The sequence below is a fragment of the Bufo gargarizans genome, chromosome 1 (genome assembly GCF_014858855.1).
Source record: "Bufo gargarizans isolate SCDJY-AF-19 chromosome 1, ASM1485885v1, whole genome shotgun sequence".
Taxonomy (NCBI): domain Eukaryota; kingdom Metazoa; phylum Chordata; class Amphibia; order Anura; family Bufonidae; genus Bufo; species Bufo gargarizans.
In genome coordinates this window covers 530561627-530579527 of record NC_058080.1, presented here as the reverse complement: position 1 = coordinate 530579527, position 17901 = coordinate 530561627, and the positions used below count along the sequence as shown (strand labels likewise).

Genomic DNA, 17901 nt, shown 5'->3' with positions numbered 1-17901 from the left:
GTATAAAATAGTGACAGAAATGCTGATGTCAGCGGTGTGTCACTCATGAGCTAAAAGTAAGTGGTTGCTGAGAACCAACATCATAATCATTGCAGCCCAGGCCCTGAAAAGAGTCAAATCTACCTGAGAAGAGTCCTGGTTATACATAATCTCCTGCTCTCCCCGATCATCTGCTGATGATTGGCGGTTCTCTCCTAGAGAGAAAGGGAGAAAACTAGGTAGAAGACAATCATCAATAGGTGGGCAAGAATTTCTCATTCGGCCGTGACTCTTTTCCGGGTAACAAAAATTGTGATGTCTGCAATGATTGTCATGTTGGTTCTCACTTTTTACTTATAAATGACAGACCGCTGAAATCAACTCACCGGTCTCCTCTTTATGCTGCCGTTAGTATGGGCAGCATAAAGGTGATGACAGGTTCCCTTTAAACCAGAGGTGGCAAACTCATTTTTGCAGAGGTCTACATCATCCTTTTGGTTATCTGCAAAGGGCCGTAATTCTGCTACTGTATAAATGTAAGTATGCCAGATAGGTGTAGTTACATTCATAGCACGTAGAAGTCAACCAGAAGGCTGATGTTGACATGAGTTCCCCCTCAGAAAACCTGCTGTGACATAACCACCCCCCACAAAGATCCTGCTACCACACTGCCCCCAGAGTGCCTGCTGCCATATTGCCCTCAGAGAGCCTGCTGCCATATCGCCCTCAGCGTGCCTGCTGCCATATTGCCCCCAGAGTGCCTGCTGCCATATTGCCCTCAGAGAGCCTGCTGCCATATCGCCCTCAGCGTGCCTGCTGCCATATTGCCCCCAGAGTGCCTGCTGCCATATTGCCCTCAGAGAGCCTGCTGCCATATCGCCCCCAGTGTGCCTGCTGCCAAATTGCCCCCAGAGAGCATGCTGCCATATCGCCCCCAGTGTGCCTGCTGCCATATCGCCCCGTGTGCCCGCTGCCATATTGTCCTCAGAGTGCCTGCTGCCATATTGCCCTCAGCGTGCCTGCTGCCATATTGCCCCCAGAGTGCCTGCTGCCATATTGCCCTCAGAGTGCCTGCTGCCATATTGCCCTCAGAGTGCCTGCTGCCATATTGCCCTCAGAGTGCCTGCTGCCATATTGCCCTCAGAGTGCCTGCTGCCATATTGCCCTCAGAGTGCCTGCTGCCATATTGCCCTCATAGTGCCTGCTGCCATATTGCCCTCAGAGTGCCTGCTGCCATATTGCCCTCAGAGTGCCTGCTGCCATATTGCCCTCAGAGTGCCTGCTGCCATATTGCCCTCAGAGTGCCTGCTGCCATATTGCCCTCAGAGTGCCTGCTGCCATATTGCCCTCAGAGTGCCTGCTGCCATATTGCCCTCAGAGTGCCTGCTGCCATATTGCCCTCAGAGTGCCTGCTGCCATATTCCCCTCAGAGTGCCTGCTGCCATATTCCCCTCAGAGTGCCTGCTGCCATATTCCCCTCAGAGTGCCTGCTGCCATATTGCCCTCAGAGTGCCTGCTGCCATATTTCTCCCAGTGTGCCCGCTGCCATATTTCCCCCAGAGTGCCTGCTGCCATATTGTTCCCAGTGTGCCTGCTGGCATATTGCCCCCAGAGTGCCTGCTGCCAAATTGCCCCCAGAGAGCATGCTGCCATATATTGCCCCCAGTGTGCCTGCTGCCATATTGCCCCCCGTGTGCCTTCTGCCATATTGCCCCCCCGTGTGCCTGCTGCCATATTGCCCCCAGAGTGCCTGCTGCCATATTGCCCCCAGAGTGCCTGCTGCCCTAGCGCCCCCAGTGTGCCTGCTGCCATATTGCCCCCAGAGTGCCTGCTGCCATAGCGCCCCCAGTGTGCCTGCTGCCATATTGCCCCCAGTGTGCCTGCTGCCATATCGCCTCCAGTGTGCCTGCTGCCATATCGCCTCCAGTGTGCCTGCTGCCATAGCGCCCCCAGTGTGCCTGCTGCCATAGCGCCCCCAGAGTGCCTGCTGCCATATTGCCCCCAGAGTGCCTGCTGCCATATTGCCCCCAGAGTGCCTGCTGCCATATTGCCCCCAGAGTGCCTGCTGCCATAGCGCCCCCAGTGTGCCTGCTGCCATAGCGCCCCCAGTGTGCCTGCTGCCATATTGCCCCCAGTGTGCCTGCTGCCATATTGCCCCCAGAGTGCCTGCTGCCATAGCGCCCCCAGTGTGCCTGCTGCCATATCGCCCCCAGTGTGCCTGCTGCCACCATTTGCATTTACCTTCTTCTCCACTCCTGCTCCATGCTGGCACAAAAAGAAAATGGCACCCAGCAATAATCTGTTCTCATGCATCGCTCCCCGGCTTTGCTATGATTATATGGCGTGGAGGTGGAACCGAGGCGCGCTGCGTCTACGTGATTGCTGAGCGGCCGGGACGGGATTAGAAGGTGTACATGTACATAAAGTGACTTCATTGCCACAGTGCGCTGCGCATAGGAGTTGCGCTGCTGCTGCACTACTCATACTTATTTCTCATCAGCTGCCCATAATAACGGCGGGCCATGGACCGGATTTTCCCCAGGGGCCTTGTATTTGACGTGGTTTAAACTGAAAAATCAATAAAACGGACAAGAATAGGACATGTTCTATCTTTTTTGCGGGGCCGTGGAACGGATACATAGATGCGGACAGCACGCGGTGTACTCTCCGCATTTCTTGCAGCCCCATTGAAATGAATGGGTCCGCATCCAATCCGCAAAAAATGTGGATCGGATGTAGACCAAGAATATATTCATGTGAACGGGGCCTTATTCTGAGCGTCAGTTGTGCTCGGGTTGGGTAAATCCTGCCAGGTGCCAGTTTGACAGGAAGTACAATGGGCAGGACTTCTGTCACATCAAAACCTGACGGAACTGATGCAAACGGATTCAAACAGATGAGTTCTTTATATTTTATTTTTCTATTTTTCTGTTCCTCTGGCCGAACATGGACGACACAACGCTGATGGGAACTTAGCCACAAGCTCAGTCTAGACTGACATATGCGTCACAAACTCTTGTCAATCTACTCTGGTAGAGGACCAGACTACCCAACTATACGGTATGCAGCCTAGCCCAGTCGCACCGCGGCGTCCCTGGTGACTATAATGGCATCTGACTGAGATCACTGTCTTTAGCCAAATACCGCTACATGAAGCAGACAGGAACCAGTTTAGACCCCATAATACTCAGTGAGGGCTTCTCTGCTCAGTTACGGAAATGAGCAGCGCTGATGTGAACATGGCCAACAAATAAGAGTGCGAACAAGCATATAGCCAGTTTTACTCTCCTCTCCCTAAAGAGGTTCTGCAGCAGCAGTTGTGTGTGTGTATAACTTCTAACGTACACCCTGCGGTCCTCCTGTACAGTCACAGAACTCCCCATTGGCTTACAGGGGGCCCATGTAGGAGCAGATTTGCATCCTTTATGAGAGGATACCACAGGAAAAGTTTTCAGCTTAGATCAGCAGATGTCAGAATGGATCTAAATCCCAGCTAGAGACCCCAGTCCTGAGGTGAAATAAGAGAAGCATTGTGCGGTGGGCTCCAGAGCCCTGCCACCAGGAGAAACTTCAGTGCCCATAGTGGTCGCGGTGGGGTGGGACACGTCCACTATGCCCCACCCCCTGGAGAATCAGGGTAGCAAATCTGGAATTTCCTTCTGCCACTCCTGCCGTAGAAATCACTTCAAGCTGCCTGGCAGTCACAGGGACTGAGCTCCATTTCCGCTCCGTGTGAGCGGCGGCACAAAAACAAGACGGTCCCTCCTCGCCCTGTGCAGTCAGGAGTCTGCAGCCGGACACCTCGTGGACTGGACCCTTCAGGACAAGCTTTGGAGACCCCCAGCTGAGATGCTCCTCTGCTCTCCCCTGCCGGCTGCCTCTGGGGGACTTTGAAAGTTCGCAGCGAGCAGGGTGCCTGGGATGCAGATTGAGCCATCGGCTTCTCTGGGTCGGATGGGGATGAGGAGAGGAGGAAAGTTCTCAGGGATGGAGGGAAGATGCGTGAGGGAATGGACTCTGCTGCTGCTCAAGCACAAGGGGACACCAGGGTCTCACTTCTTCTGCTTCTTCTCTGTGGTGATTTTAATGCTTTGCTGTGTGAACTGTGGAAGTGGCCAAGAAGTCAGTCCTAGAGGAAGGAATGTATGCAAATCCATAGGGTAAGAGCCTGTGCTGTACTCTCAATGTATGCTCCTTAAAGGGGGACCTTTACAGCCCTGCTATTGGTGCCATGACCCTATGCTGTTCCTTTAAAGACACTTTGACAAATTACTTTCAGGCATGGCTGGATAAAGTAGGGCAGAAGTTCTGTTACTTCATGGTCTCTCTGTAAAAAAGAATGTCTGTATCCAGCCACAAAGCTGTTAGTTTCCTTAAAGGGGAACTCCAGCCAGAGCCGGTTTGGTAAGCCCTTGCAGAAATAGGGTTACCTTAAAGCAGAACCCTGACTGCTGTTAGTATCTTGTAGGCAGATTTGAAAGGCTGCTGATGGTCTGAATGATCTTAAAGGGAAACTCTGACAAAGTACTGGAAAGTTACGGTTTGTCCCATAAGTAGCATTGCCGCTGTTACTCCTCCACTGTTGCTTAGTAACCTCACATCCTGGAGAGAGGTGACCACTGCTAGACCCCTGTGGTCGATGGCATGACCAAGGGTCTCCTGCACATAATCGAATTTTTCTTCCATTTCTGTTGCGTTTTTCTTTTTTTAACAGATCTGTACACAGTACCATTCATTTCAATGGGACTTGAAAAAAAAAACGGAAATGACTATGTGTGCGTTCCGTGTCCGCAAAACAAAACAACAAAAAATAGAACATGTCCTATTCTTGTCTGTTTTGCAGACAAGGACGGGCATTGTTACAATGGATCCGCAAAAAAAAGAAACAGATGCAACACAGATGTCCCACGGATGTCATCCTTTTTTTTTTTTTTTTTTGCGGATCGGTGTTTTGCGGACCGCCAATTACATACTGTTGTGTGCATGAGCCCTAATGGGGTCACAGTTCAACTCGTAAATTGCCGTGACCCAGATTTTGCAAAAAAAAAAAAAAACAATACCGCTTGATTTTTTTTTCACGCTCTGGCCCACAGTCAGTTCAGTGGCTGCGACGCGCGTTGTGGCCAAGGCCGCTGTGTTCTGAATGGAAGGTAGACTTGAGAAGACGGAAGGAAGATGGTGGTTGAATCCATGAAAGTTTGGAATCATTTCAAAGAGAGTGGATGGCGCGTTTAGTAAAGCTGTGGGGGCTGTTACTATTTTGGGAAGTACATGAAGTTCCCAACAGGAGGGGCCCCCGGATTGCATAATGCGGTATTGATTGGTTCAGTATGTCCAGCGTGTAGCTGAGTGCAGGTTGATGAAGAGCGACAGCACAGTGGGCATGGATTTGTCATAGACAGGCAGAGAGTTCCATAGAAAGCCATTTCCTAATTTGCCGCCAAATGACGTGAATTGGCAGTTCCTTTCATTTTTCTCATAATGGCTCGCAGTGCCTGTGACTTTCCTAACAGTTAATTAAGTTACTTCTCCTCAACACTTCAATTATATTGTAATATACTGCGTGAAGAAGGCAATAAATCTCAGCTAATGCGATGAATATATCCTTTACCCGAGTTCTTTATGGATTCTGGAATGAGATCCTGGAAGGTATAATTGTAACAAGTGGCACAACTTCATTAGGAAATGAATACGTGTAGTTTTGCCTTAATAATTCCTATAGTGACAGATTTATTCTTCTTGGGGGCAGTTAAGGAGTTAAAAGAGGGACCGGTCATAATTAGCAGCTTTGATTTGGTAAGACTGGCCAGTGTCCTATGCCCAAATATACCTGCCGCAACTTTATTCGTCACGTTGTTAACGGCATTTCATCCATTACTACAAGCTCCAGCTATATAGCAGTAGGAGCTCAGCAGATGGATGTATATTTTTGTGGGAAAAGTCGGCCACTGTTCATCTGCGCCTGTAAGACAAGTCCCGTGTCCTCTCAAGCATCTTCACCCGTTTTGTTAATCTTAGAAAAAACATTTTATAATATGTAAAATACCCTCTAGGTGCAATGAGGGCAATGCCGTTGCATCTCATTGCACCCAGAGGCTCCTCCTCACGTCTTCTATGCTGCGCCTCCTCCTCTGTGATGTATCGGCCAGGCAGTCCCTAAAGTCTTGCGGGATTGCGTTCTGTACATGCATAGTCTTTTTCATGTAGGATTGAGGGAATGCATGAAGATGCTAGAAAGGACATGGGACCACTTCACATAGCGGTATATGGTAAAATATACCCTTTAAATTTCTGATATTTCTGTTTTCATTGTACACAGGGGAGGTGTTATCAGTGACTGATCTCTCTATCAATCCCTGGTAACACCTCCCTGTGTACAGCTATCAGTGACTGACAGCTATCTATGTATACACACTTACACAAGGAATGCTATCAATTACTCATAACACCTCCCTCATGTACAACTATCAGTGACTGACAGCTATCCCTGTATACACACTTAGGCCGAATGCACACGGCCGTGTTCCGCGGCTGAGAACGGTCCGTGGTATGCCGGGCTGGATTCCTGTTCAGAGCAGGAGCGCACAGCGTCATTGGTTGCTATGACGCTGTGCGCCTTATGCCGCCGCTGCTGTACGGTAATAAACGGTACGGTAATAAACTCGTATAGTGTATTACTGTACAGCAGCGGCGGCATGAAGCGCGCGGCGTCATAGCAACCAATGACGCCGTGCGCTCCTGCTCTGAACAGGAATCCAGCCCGGCATACCACGAACCGCTCTCGATCAGTGAGAACGCCTCCTATGTGTACAGCTATCTGTAACTGAGAGCTATCTCTGTATACACACTTGCACAGAGAATGCTATCAATCACTGATAACACCGCTCTGTGTAGAACTATCATTGACTGATAGCTATCTATGTATACATACTAACACAGAGAATACTATCAATCACAGATAATACCTCGCCGGGGACAGTTATCATTGACTGACAGCTATCTATGTATACACACTTACACAGAGAATGCTATCAATCATTGATAACACATTCCCTCGTGTACAACTATCAGTGACTGACAGCTATCTATGTATACACACTTACACAGAGAATGCTATCAATCATTGATAACACATTCCCCCGTGTACAACTATCAGTGACTCAGCTCATGCAACATTATGTGATAATGCTGGACAGATGATGCAGCATTTGTTGCAGAGTGGCATTCTGCTTGATATGAACAGGTCATCATGAGACAAGATAGCTATAATACATAGAAAAAGTGATGACCATAAGAATATCCGTCTGTTTGGTTACCGGAATCCTTTCAGGAGAGTCTGTATAAAATTGCAGAAACTATAGATGTCCTAGTACTCTCGTAGTATTGGGAACACGTTCACTGAAGAACCCCTGAAAGTGTTGTTTTGGGGGCTGGTAAATAAGCATGCTAACAAACATATGCGGCAAACTCTCCAGGAGCTCTCCAAGCGATTAAGAAGCTCAGACATGTCACATCTGTCCACTTCCATGGCTATTCCAGTTTGCTCGCTTGACATGTCTGTATGGAATAGGGTAAGAGGTAGCGTCTTGGCATGTCTTTAGTTAAACTTTAAAAACCTGAGAGAGAATGTAAGGCACATAACACTGGCTCATTGTAAAATGCTGACTCATAAACCTATAGAATTTTTGGAAATGCTCCCTGGGTCCTGGTTCTAATTGTTCTTGGAAGGCAGTGTAGCAACGTGTTATGTTGCTGAATGTGTTTCATGTAAACTGGGTTGCATGCCCATACTACAACACGTTCCATAGGGTATATTCTCTGCGCTTTAAAGTGAGCTTGAGTATCCCCACATGTTCCTATGTTTTATGGATGTCCCCAGTAAAACAAAGAGGGGGCCGATAGATAAATAATCTGTTATTCTGCGCCATTGACTTTCTCTAGAAAATGCAAGGTGAGAATGCAGTAAACGTATCCTCAGGATGGCTCATCAATGTCTGATTAGTGGTGGTCCAGCTCTCCAGGGGCTGCAGTGGACAGGCAGGGGTCCCCACCGTCCGATACAGTGCCTTGTAAAAGTATTCACCTTCCTTGATGTTTTCCCTTTATTGTTGCATTACAACGTGGAATTAAAATGAATTTTAATTTAGATTTTATGTAGTAGATCGGAGTCCCAGGTGTTACAGCTATTTCCAGCAGTCCCTCAGCGGTGAATGAAGAGGTGGCCATGCTTGTGCAAATTGCTCTCCATTCACTGTTATGTGTCTTCCAAAAATACCCAAGGGCTCTCGTCCGGCAAGTCCCATTGCAATGAATGGAGAGCAAGCTGCGTATGTTTAGTGTGCTCTCCTTCACATTGGGGCCCTAATGTGGAGATAAGAGGGAGTCCTCGAGGTGGGACCCACACCTATCTGACAGTGATGGCATATCCTAGCGATTTGCCATCAGTGACCCAGATGGGAATACCCCTTTAAAACTGACCTTTCACTAGTATACAAACTAAAAACGAACTCTATCTGTGGGCAGAGCGGCGCCCAGGGGTCCACCTGCACTTACTAGTATGCCTGGGCGCCGCTCCGTTCGCCCGGTATAGGCTCCGGTGTCTCAGCTCCGTCTGTTGTACTGGACTGATTTTTTGTAGGAGGTGTGTCCCTTGCTGCAGTGCTGGCCAATCGCAGTGCCCAGATCATAGCCCAGGCATACTAGTAAGTGCAGGGGGACCCCTGGGCACCGCTCTGCCCACAGATAGAGTTCGTTTTTAGTTTGTATAGGAGTGAAAGGTCCTCTTTAAGTCCAGGTCTAAAACATTCTATTTAAACACTTTCTTTAAATGTAAAAGTTCTAGTTAATCCAGTTCCTATGACATAAGGTGCACACTACACCATGTCATATTCTGGCTAAGAATACAGCATCATATGTGTAAAATATGAGACCCATTCCTACAGTAATATCTTTATAACGCTATCTATGGTATAGAGTGTCAGAGCATGGCAGACGGATTATTTTCTAGACATGTTTATCCAGTTGTCCTTACATTTAGTCCAAACAGCTGCCATATTTGAAAATAGTATAATGTTGGATGCCTGTTAATGCGCAGTATTTATAGTGTAGGATGGCTGTTTATGCGCAGTATGTATAGTGTAGATGTCACGGACGTACCGATATATACGGACGTCCCGGCAACAGTGAGTGGCAGGAGATCTGTGAGACTGGCAATCTCTTTGAAGTTAAGTCTTTCCTTTCCCTTTGGTATTTTGTTTGGATTCTGTGTGTTGCATTTCCCTATTGTTTGTATTAAGCCTGAAGGAGACTCCTGTTCGTCCTTCCTTTTGGAATAACAGGTAGTCTCATCCCTGCCATTAGTACCAGGGTCCTATAGGGCTAGATCGGACTCTAGGTATTCCTGCATATGAACACACCTACCTTTGGGGTCTGTTCATACTGGTAGTCCGTCAGGATTTTGGTTAGGGTTTTTACTAGGAGGTGTCCATCTTCCGTCCCTAGTCCTGATTCCCTGTTCCCCCCTTCCCTCCTAAGCGTGACAGTAGGATACCTGTTAATGCGCCGTATTTATAGTGTACAATGGCTGTTGATGCATAGTATTTATAGTGTAGGATGGCTGTTAATGTGCAGTATTTATAGTGTAGAATGGCTGTGAATGCGCAGTATTTATAGTGTACAATGACTGTGAATGTGCAGTATTTATAGTGTACAATGGCTGTTAAGGAGGACCTTTCACAGTTTTTTTTAATTGTAGATAAATACCTTTACTTTACTCTGCCACTGATGCTGCCACCCTGAATGTTTTTTTTAAATATCGCTCCTGCGCCCCGCTGTGCCCCCTGTATCTTTCCCTCTCAGTATGCTAATACTAAGCATCGGTACAGGGAGGAGGAGACGCCAGGGTTTCTCAATGCGCGTCTCCTTTTCCCTGGCTGTGCCGCAATCCAATCAGAGCGGAGAGCGTCACAGCCAGGGAAAAGGTATTTATCTACAATAAAAAAAACTGTGAAAGGTCCTCTCTAATGCGCAGTATTTATAGTTTAGAATGGCTGTTAATGCGCAGTATTTATAGTGTAGAATGGTTGTTACCAATGATTTTGTCTTCAGAAGAAGGACCTGTCCGCTCTCCTGACTTGTCTGTTTTTGTTAATTATTGAATTCTCCATAAAATAATAATTCATAAGTAGTGTTGAGTACTGTTGTACCTCAGAACCGAAGCTGAGTTCGGTGTCACATTTTAAAGTGGTTTCCACTTTAAAAATCAACTACCGAAGTTAGTCAACGAAGTCACGCGCGACTTCACTTATAACTTACTTTGGCTCATCAAAGCCCATATAGTCTAATACTGTACAGAAACGGATCTCATACAGTATTATTCCAAAGTTTTAAACAAAGTGACTTCAGATGAAGCATCCGAAGCTCGTGTCGCTCTACACTATTCATAAGCACTTCTTTGTACACCTCTGTGTTACACTATTTTATGTACCTTCTCCTAGAAATGTATGATTATATGGACACCTGGGTTTAGCCAGTTGTGTCCATACACAGTATGATAGTATCCAGTTATTGCTGAGAATTAGAGATGAGCGAATTTCATATTTTTAAATTCGTTCACTCTTCGTTTACTGGTAAAAGGTGAATTGAGTTATGGATTCCGTTACCATGGACCATAGCGCAATTCTAGGAAGGAATGCATAATGGAATGCCTTTAGAGGCATTCCGTTATTCATTCTGTCATAATAGAAGTCTACGGGCTGCAAAAACGGATTTGTTCCATTTCCGTTATGCAGGGGAGTTCTCTCCTGCATAACGGAAATGGGACAGGATCCGTTTTGCAGCCCATAGACTTCATAACCTGAAATTCGGTCATCTCTACTGACAATATCAGACTGTGCAGTTGTCAGTTTAATCATACCTTTCTTGGAGGAATAAAAAGAAGAACAGTACGATGTGAAGTTCTAAGAAAAGATACTCCAGAATTGTCATTTCAGGTGGAATTTGTGTATTTACTACAACAGACATGTTGGTTGCTGGTTAGTCCTCTTTAAAGGGGTTGTCCAAGTTATATAAAAACTCGGGCATCCCCCTATAATTGGCTTTAAATAATAAATGAATGGATACCCTCTTCTTTTCGGTTTTATCGAGCACTATGCTTTTGGTCCTCCTGCTGCTGACATCATCGTTGTACACTAATCACAAAAAGTTAGGGATATTTGGCTTGTGGGTGAAATTTCAGTATGAACCTTAAATGCACTCTAACCTTTACAAGTCAACTTATTGTGACCTTCTCTAAACTTTTGAATGCACATGTCCAAGTGTTCAATGTTTCAATACTTTTTGTACAACTTGCTGTTCTCTAACAAGGAGCTTAATGGCAAAATTCACAACAGTTGTTTGATCTATGAATTTCCCAATAAATTTAAATTAGAATTGGTATTTAATCAGTCCTCCTCATCATGCTGTTCACATTTTGACATCATGAGACCAAGACGACACCTAACAATTGATCAACAGTACCTCGCCATTGTGAGTCTTCAAGCAGGATGTTCTCAGACGGAAGTGGCCCCTGAGCTTAGAGTGTCACAGAGTGTCAGCAGGTTGCAACAGAGATACAGAGAGACTGGAAGAGTCACAGAAAGGCATAGAAGTGGATGTCCTTTGGCCACATCCTACACTGATGACTGCTTCATTGTGAACAATGCCCTGCAGAATCGGATGACTCCAGGCACATTTAATGGAGGTCAGAGGCACCCAAGTGTCATGTCAGACCATTCAAATCCATTTACATCAGCGTGGTCTGCATGCTAGACAACCTGCAAGGGTATCTGGCCACACCACCAGGCACAGTTGTCATCGTCTTGCATGGGTAGGAAGCATCTACGCTGGACGAGGGACCAGTGGCCTTCAGCGCTGTTCACTAATGAAAGTCAATTCATGCTGAGCAGAAATGATGGCCGCCAACGATGTTGGAGACGTCAAGGAGAGCGCTATGCATCATCCACTGTTGTCACCAGACGAGCCTTTGGCGGTGGTGGCGTTACGGTGTGGGCAGATGTGTCTAGTCAATACAAAACTGTCCTACACTTTGGTCCAGGGACAAGCCCATACTACTTGAATAACATCTTTAATCCAGTCATTGTACCTCTGCATGAACAACACAGGCCTAATTTCATCTTCATGGAGGACAAAGCGCCAGCTCATTGAGGTCGCATATTAGGGAATGGCTGCTGGATACAGGGGTACCTCGAATGGAGTGGTCACTTCCTCCAGACCTGAATCCCATTGAAAACCTATGGGATCAGCTGAGTCACCAGGTAGAGGCTCATAAATCTGTACCCTAGAACCTCAATGACCTGAGGGCTGCCCTTCAAGAAGTGTGGAATGCCATGCCTCAGTAGACAATAAGTCGACTTGTGAACAGCATGAGACGTTGTTGTCAAGCTGTGATTGATGCTCAAGGCCACATGACAAGTTGTTGAGACAGTGACATTTTTGTGGGGGTATACCCACCACTGTTGTTGGCTTCTGCTTCAATAAATAGTTTGAGATGAGGAAATCACCATTGCTGTTTCTACTTAAATGCCATACTTTCATGATATAATATCACTGTAGCGTAAACTTTTTATGTTTTCCATAAATTTCACCTAAAAGCCAAATATCCCTGTATGTGAACGGAACCGTGTACCACTGCAGCCAGAAAAACAAATAGCAGCAGTGAGGACCGGAGCACAGCGCAGGAAGAAGCAGAGGAGAAAACAGGTGAGTATATACATTCTTTTGTTATTGTAGGCCATTTACAAGGGTTGCACGCTTCTATGGGACGGGTCTTTCCTATTTAAGTGTATACTACAGAGCCGCCCCATTCAAGTGAATGGGGCAGCTTCTTGTAATTACACCTGCTCACCGCTGCGTTGTCGACGGCGAACAGGTGAACAATGAAGAGAAGGCATGAAGAGAGTGTACCTCTCTTCAAATTGCTGAACAGCTGTCTGACCCCCGCTGATCTGATATTGATGACTTAGGCTACTTTCACACTCGCGTTTTAGCTTTCCGTTTGTGAGATCCGTTTAGGGCTCTCACGAGCGGTCCAAAACCAGTTTTTCTCTAATGCATTTTGAATGGAAAAGGATCCGCTCAGAATGCATCAGTTTGCATCCGTTCCATCTCCATTCTGCTTTGGAGGCGGGCACCAAAACGCTGGTTGCAGCGTTTTGTTGTCCGTCTGACGAAACTGAGCCAAACGGATCCATTCTGACACACAATGTAAGTCAATAAGGACGGATCCGTTTTCTGTGACTCAATCTGGCACAATAGAAAATGGATCCGTGCTCCATTGACTTTCAATGGTGTTCAAGACGGATCCGTCTTTGCTATGTTACAGATAATACAAACTGATCCATTCTGAACGGATGCATGCGGTTGTATTATCTGAACGGATGCGTTCGTGCAAATCCATGACTGATCCACACCAAACGCGAGTGTGAAAGTAGCCTTGTCCTGAAGATACAGTCATGTGAAAAAATTAGGACACCCTTTGAAAGCATGTGGTTTTTTGTAACATTTTTAATAAAAGGTTATTTCATCTCCGTTTCAACAATACAGAGAGATTAAAGTAATCCAACTAAACAAAGAAAACTGAAGAAAAGTCTTTTCAAGATCTTCTGTAAATGTCATTCTACAAAAATGCCTATTCTAACTGAGGAAAAAGATAGGACACCCTTGCCCCTAATAGCGAGTGTTACCTCCTTTGGCTGAAATAACTGCAGTGAGACGGTTCTTGTAGCCATCTACCAGTCTTCGACATCGGTCTGAGGAAATTTTACCCCACTCCTCAATGCAGAACTTTTTCAGCTGTGAGATGTTTGAGGGGTTTCTTGCACGTACAGCCCTTTTCAAGTCACCCCACAGCATCTCAATGGGATTCAAATCTGGACTTTGACTTGGCCATTCCAGGACTCTCCATTTCTTCTTTTTCAGCCAATCTTTGGTTGATTTACTAGTATTTGGTCATTGTTGCATGGTCCAGTTCCGCTTCAGCTTTAATTTTCTAACTGATGGTCTCACATGTTCTTCAAGCACCTTCTGATACACAGTAGAATTCATCGTGGATTCTATGATGGTGAGCTGACCAGGTCCTGCTGCAGCAAAGCAGCCCCAAACCATGACACTTCCACCTCCATGCTTCACAGTTGGTATGAGGTTCTTTTCTTGGAATGCTGTGTTTGGTTTACGCCAAACATGTCCTCTGCTGTTGTGTCCAAATAATTCAATTTTGGACTCATCTGTCCAAAGAACATTATTCCAGAAGTCCTGGTCTTTGTCAACTTTATCTCTGGCAAATGTCAGTCTGGCCTCGATGTTTCTCTTGGAAAGCAAAGGTTTCCTCCTTGCACACCTCCCATGCAAGTTAAACTTGTACAGTCTCTTTCTGATTGTAGAGGCATGTACTTCTACATCAACAGTAGCCAGAGCCTGCTGTAGTTCTCAAGATGACACTTTAGGGTTTTTGGAGACCTCTTTTAGCATCTTGCGGTCTGCTCTTGGGGTGAACTTGCTGGGGCGACCAGTCCTGGGCATGTTGGCAGTTGTTTTGAAAGCCCTCCACTTGTAGACTATCTTCCGGACAGTGGAATGGCTGATTTCAAAATCTTTTGAGATCTTTTTAAATCCCTTCCCAGACTCATAGGCTGCTACAATCTTTTTTCTGAAGTCCTCTGACAGCTCTTTTGCTCTCACCATGGTGCTCACTCTCACTTCAACAGTCAGGAGCACACCAAACTAAATGTCTGAGGTTTAAATAGGGCAAGCCTCATTCAACATGCAGAGTAACGATCTACTAATTATGTGCACCTGGTGTGATATACCTGTGTGAGATCTGAGCCAATTTAAGAGGGAATACATGTGAGGGTGTCCTATCTTTTTCCTCAGTTAGAATAGGCATTTTTGTAGAATGACATTTACAGAAGATCTTGAAAAGACTTTTCTTCAGTTTTCTTTGTTTAGTTGGATTACTTTAATCTCTCTGTATTGTTGAAACGGAGATGAAATAACCTTTTATTAAAAATGTTACAAAAAACCACATGCTTTCAAAGGGTGTCCTAATTTTTTCACATGACTGTAGGTCATCAATATGAAAAGAAAAAGGGAGCACCTTTAAAGGGAACCTGTCACCTGGATTTTGTGTATAGAGCTGAGGACATGGGTTGCTAGATGGCCTCTAGCACATCTGCAATATCCATTTCCCATAGCTCTGTGTGCTTTTATTGTGTAAAAAAAACGATTTGATACATTTGCAAATTAACCTGAGATGAGTCCTGTACGTGAGATGAGTTACGTACAGGACTCATATCTGGTTACTTTGCATATGTATCAAATCGGTTTTTTTACACAATAAAAGCACACAGAGCTATGGGGACTGTGTATTGCGGATGTGCTAGTGGCCATCTAGCAACTCATGTCCTCAGCTCTATACCCAAAATCCCGGTGACAGGTTCCCTTTAAGGAGTATAATCAATTTTTTTTAACCAACAGAATCGCTATTAAGCAAGTATGCAAAGAAATACACTGATGATCTCCCAATCTCTCCAGTGTAAGACCGTTAATTCACCTTTAAATATGCGGTCGATTTTGACACAACTGATTCTTTTAAAAAAAAGCAAAAAATAAACTTCAGAAATGTATATTCCTTCTATTGGCCTCTTAAGGCTTTTGCAAGAGCTTATACTCATTTCCCATACTGAGCTACTCTTTAGTTAAAGCTAGAGAGGCTGGCAGGAGCCAAAAGGCGCTGGGGCCCTCTATGAAAGTCTCTGTGACATGTGATGGAAGATATGGTTGAGAACTTCATGAACCAGGAGATCCAGGATGAGCAGTGTCCCTGCCAGAGAAGGGATTACAACAGATGTACCGAATTTTATTGTAATTTTATTAATATGAAAATATTTTTTAATACAGCCAGCTATTATGAGAGGATGAAGATGAGAGTGTGGTTGCCATGTAGCGAGGCATTGCTTCCCCTAGCATTCTGCATTATCTGAGAGTACCTTGTGCTATCCACTTTGTGAAGCCGGAGAGACAGGAGAAGGTTTCAGAAGAGTAACCCTTTTACATAGCATTGTGGGTCGGATTTCCTGTTCTCTGTAGGCCTCGGTGGAACGGCACAGCCTAAGCTGGCTGCACACACATCAATATTCATGTAGAGCTTGGAACATTGTCTTCTACCAGAATTGTTAGGTTCCTTCTCTATTTTTACACCGGAATGAAAAGTTAACTTCCCTCTGGGCAGAGTAACACGCCATCCACTACTATTCCTGAGGTCCTGTGCCTTCTCACTGCTAATAAACTCCGCTCTAGAAATGGTCGCACACTTCTCCAATCTCACAATTGCCTCTTTTATGGTGCTGTGAACAACTGTGAGTTACCTGATGGCCTATGTGTATTCATTTACTGTGTGTGTTCACGTGTCGCCCAGAAGTTTCTTATGACTGCCGGCGCTCTGCATGTAAATGAATTACTGGCAAAGGACAGAGGCAGCACACAGAAGGAACTAGTCTCCAGCTTGAGAAGTCAGTTAAAATACAGGCAGACTGTGGGTTCATGGGGAACTGTCAGTTGCACGGAGTTGTCCGGTCTGAGAATCCCTTTTGGTGCTTTGGAACCCCAGAGACGAGCCTGGGGGTTCAGCACCTGGGAAGCTCATGATCTGCTGGGGAGACACTCTACGGGTGCTTGTTTTACCTGCATGAAAAGAAAGCACTATTCAGCACCATTGCCAAAAAGTTTCCACTTCACCCTCTGCTCTGTTATTTGATGTCTCTCGCTCTCTTTCTTGCAGTTTTGTGTGGTTCAGAATAGTTATCATGATTCTTTTCTGCAGTTTGTGATGTAGCCAGGAGAGTACATTAAAATGAATGGGCCCACAGCAAGAATCTGAATTAGGCTACTTTCACACTAGCGTTCGATCGGATCCGTCTGCATTATATTTGCAAAAAAAAGCTAAGTGTGAAATTAGCCTGAGCGGATCCGTCCAGACTTTTACATTGAAAGTCAATGGGGGACGGATCCGCTTGAAGATTGAGCCATATTGTGGCATCTTCAAACAGATCCGTCCCCATTGACTTACATTGTAAGTCTGGACGGATCCGCACGCCTCCGCACGGTCAGGCGGACACCTGAACGCTGCAAGCAGCGTTCAGGTGTCCGCCTGCTAGGCGGAGCGGAGGCTGAACGCCGCCAGACTGATGCAGTCTGAGCGGATCCGCATCCATTCAGACTGCATCAGGGCTGGACAGAAGCGTTCGGGTCCGCTCGTGAGCCCCTTCAAACGGAGCTCACGAGCGGACAGCCGAACGCTAGTGTGAAACTAGCCTTAGGCCCCCATGTCTGGAGGATTCTTGTTGTTGTGCTCCTATGACAGAGCAGTACAGCTAACGTCACTAGTGCAGATGTGAACAAAGCCTAATACACACCTCAGCTGCTGCAGAACATCATAGTGAAAAGAGAACTACAAGTCTCATCATGACCATTTTAGGCCTGTTTCACACTGGCACAGTAGTTCCAGCAGAGAACAGCCCGCCGGAGCTTTCTGGGTACAATAGGGCCGGCGGGCATTCCAGTAACCTCCAGTAATCCCAGATCCAGAGAGCTGCGATAGGCTGTTCTCTGCTGGAACTACTGCCGGCAGTGTGAAACAGGCCTTATTGCTGAAAAGTAGTGGGCAGAGAACTACAACTCCCAACAAGTCCAGGCTGTTATTGCTGAACACAAGTTGACAATATAGGGAGAGAGTATAAGAGAAGAGAACTACAGCCCCTAGCATTACCAGACTGTTATTATATAGGATAAGTGGATATTGTAAGGGGAGAGAACTACAACTCCCAGCATGTCCAGATTGTTCTTCTAGGTAATCATTGAACGTTACGT

General features: G+C 46.0%; 1 protein-coding gene across 1 annotated transcript in view; it reads left to right on the top strand.

Annotated features, from left to right (window-relative positions):
• Window positions 1–3685: 3685 nt before the first annotated feature.
• The window catches only part of SCARF2 (scavenger receptor class F member 2), a 220973-nt gene continuing 206757 nt past the window's right edge, over window positions 3686–17901 (top strand). The window contains exon 1 of the mRNA XM_044289047.1: window positions 3686–4139. Within this exon, the coding sequence (XP_044144982.1) occupies window positions 3901–4139 (239 nt within the window). The 5' untranslated portion in view covers window positions 3686–3900. The remainder of the gene's footprint in view (window positions 4140–17901) is intronic.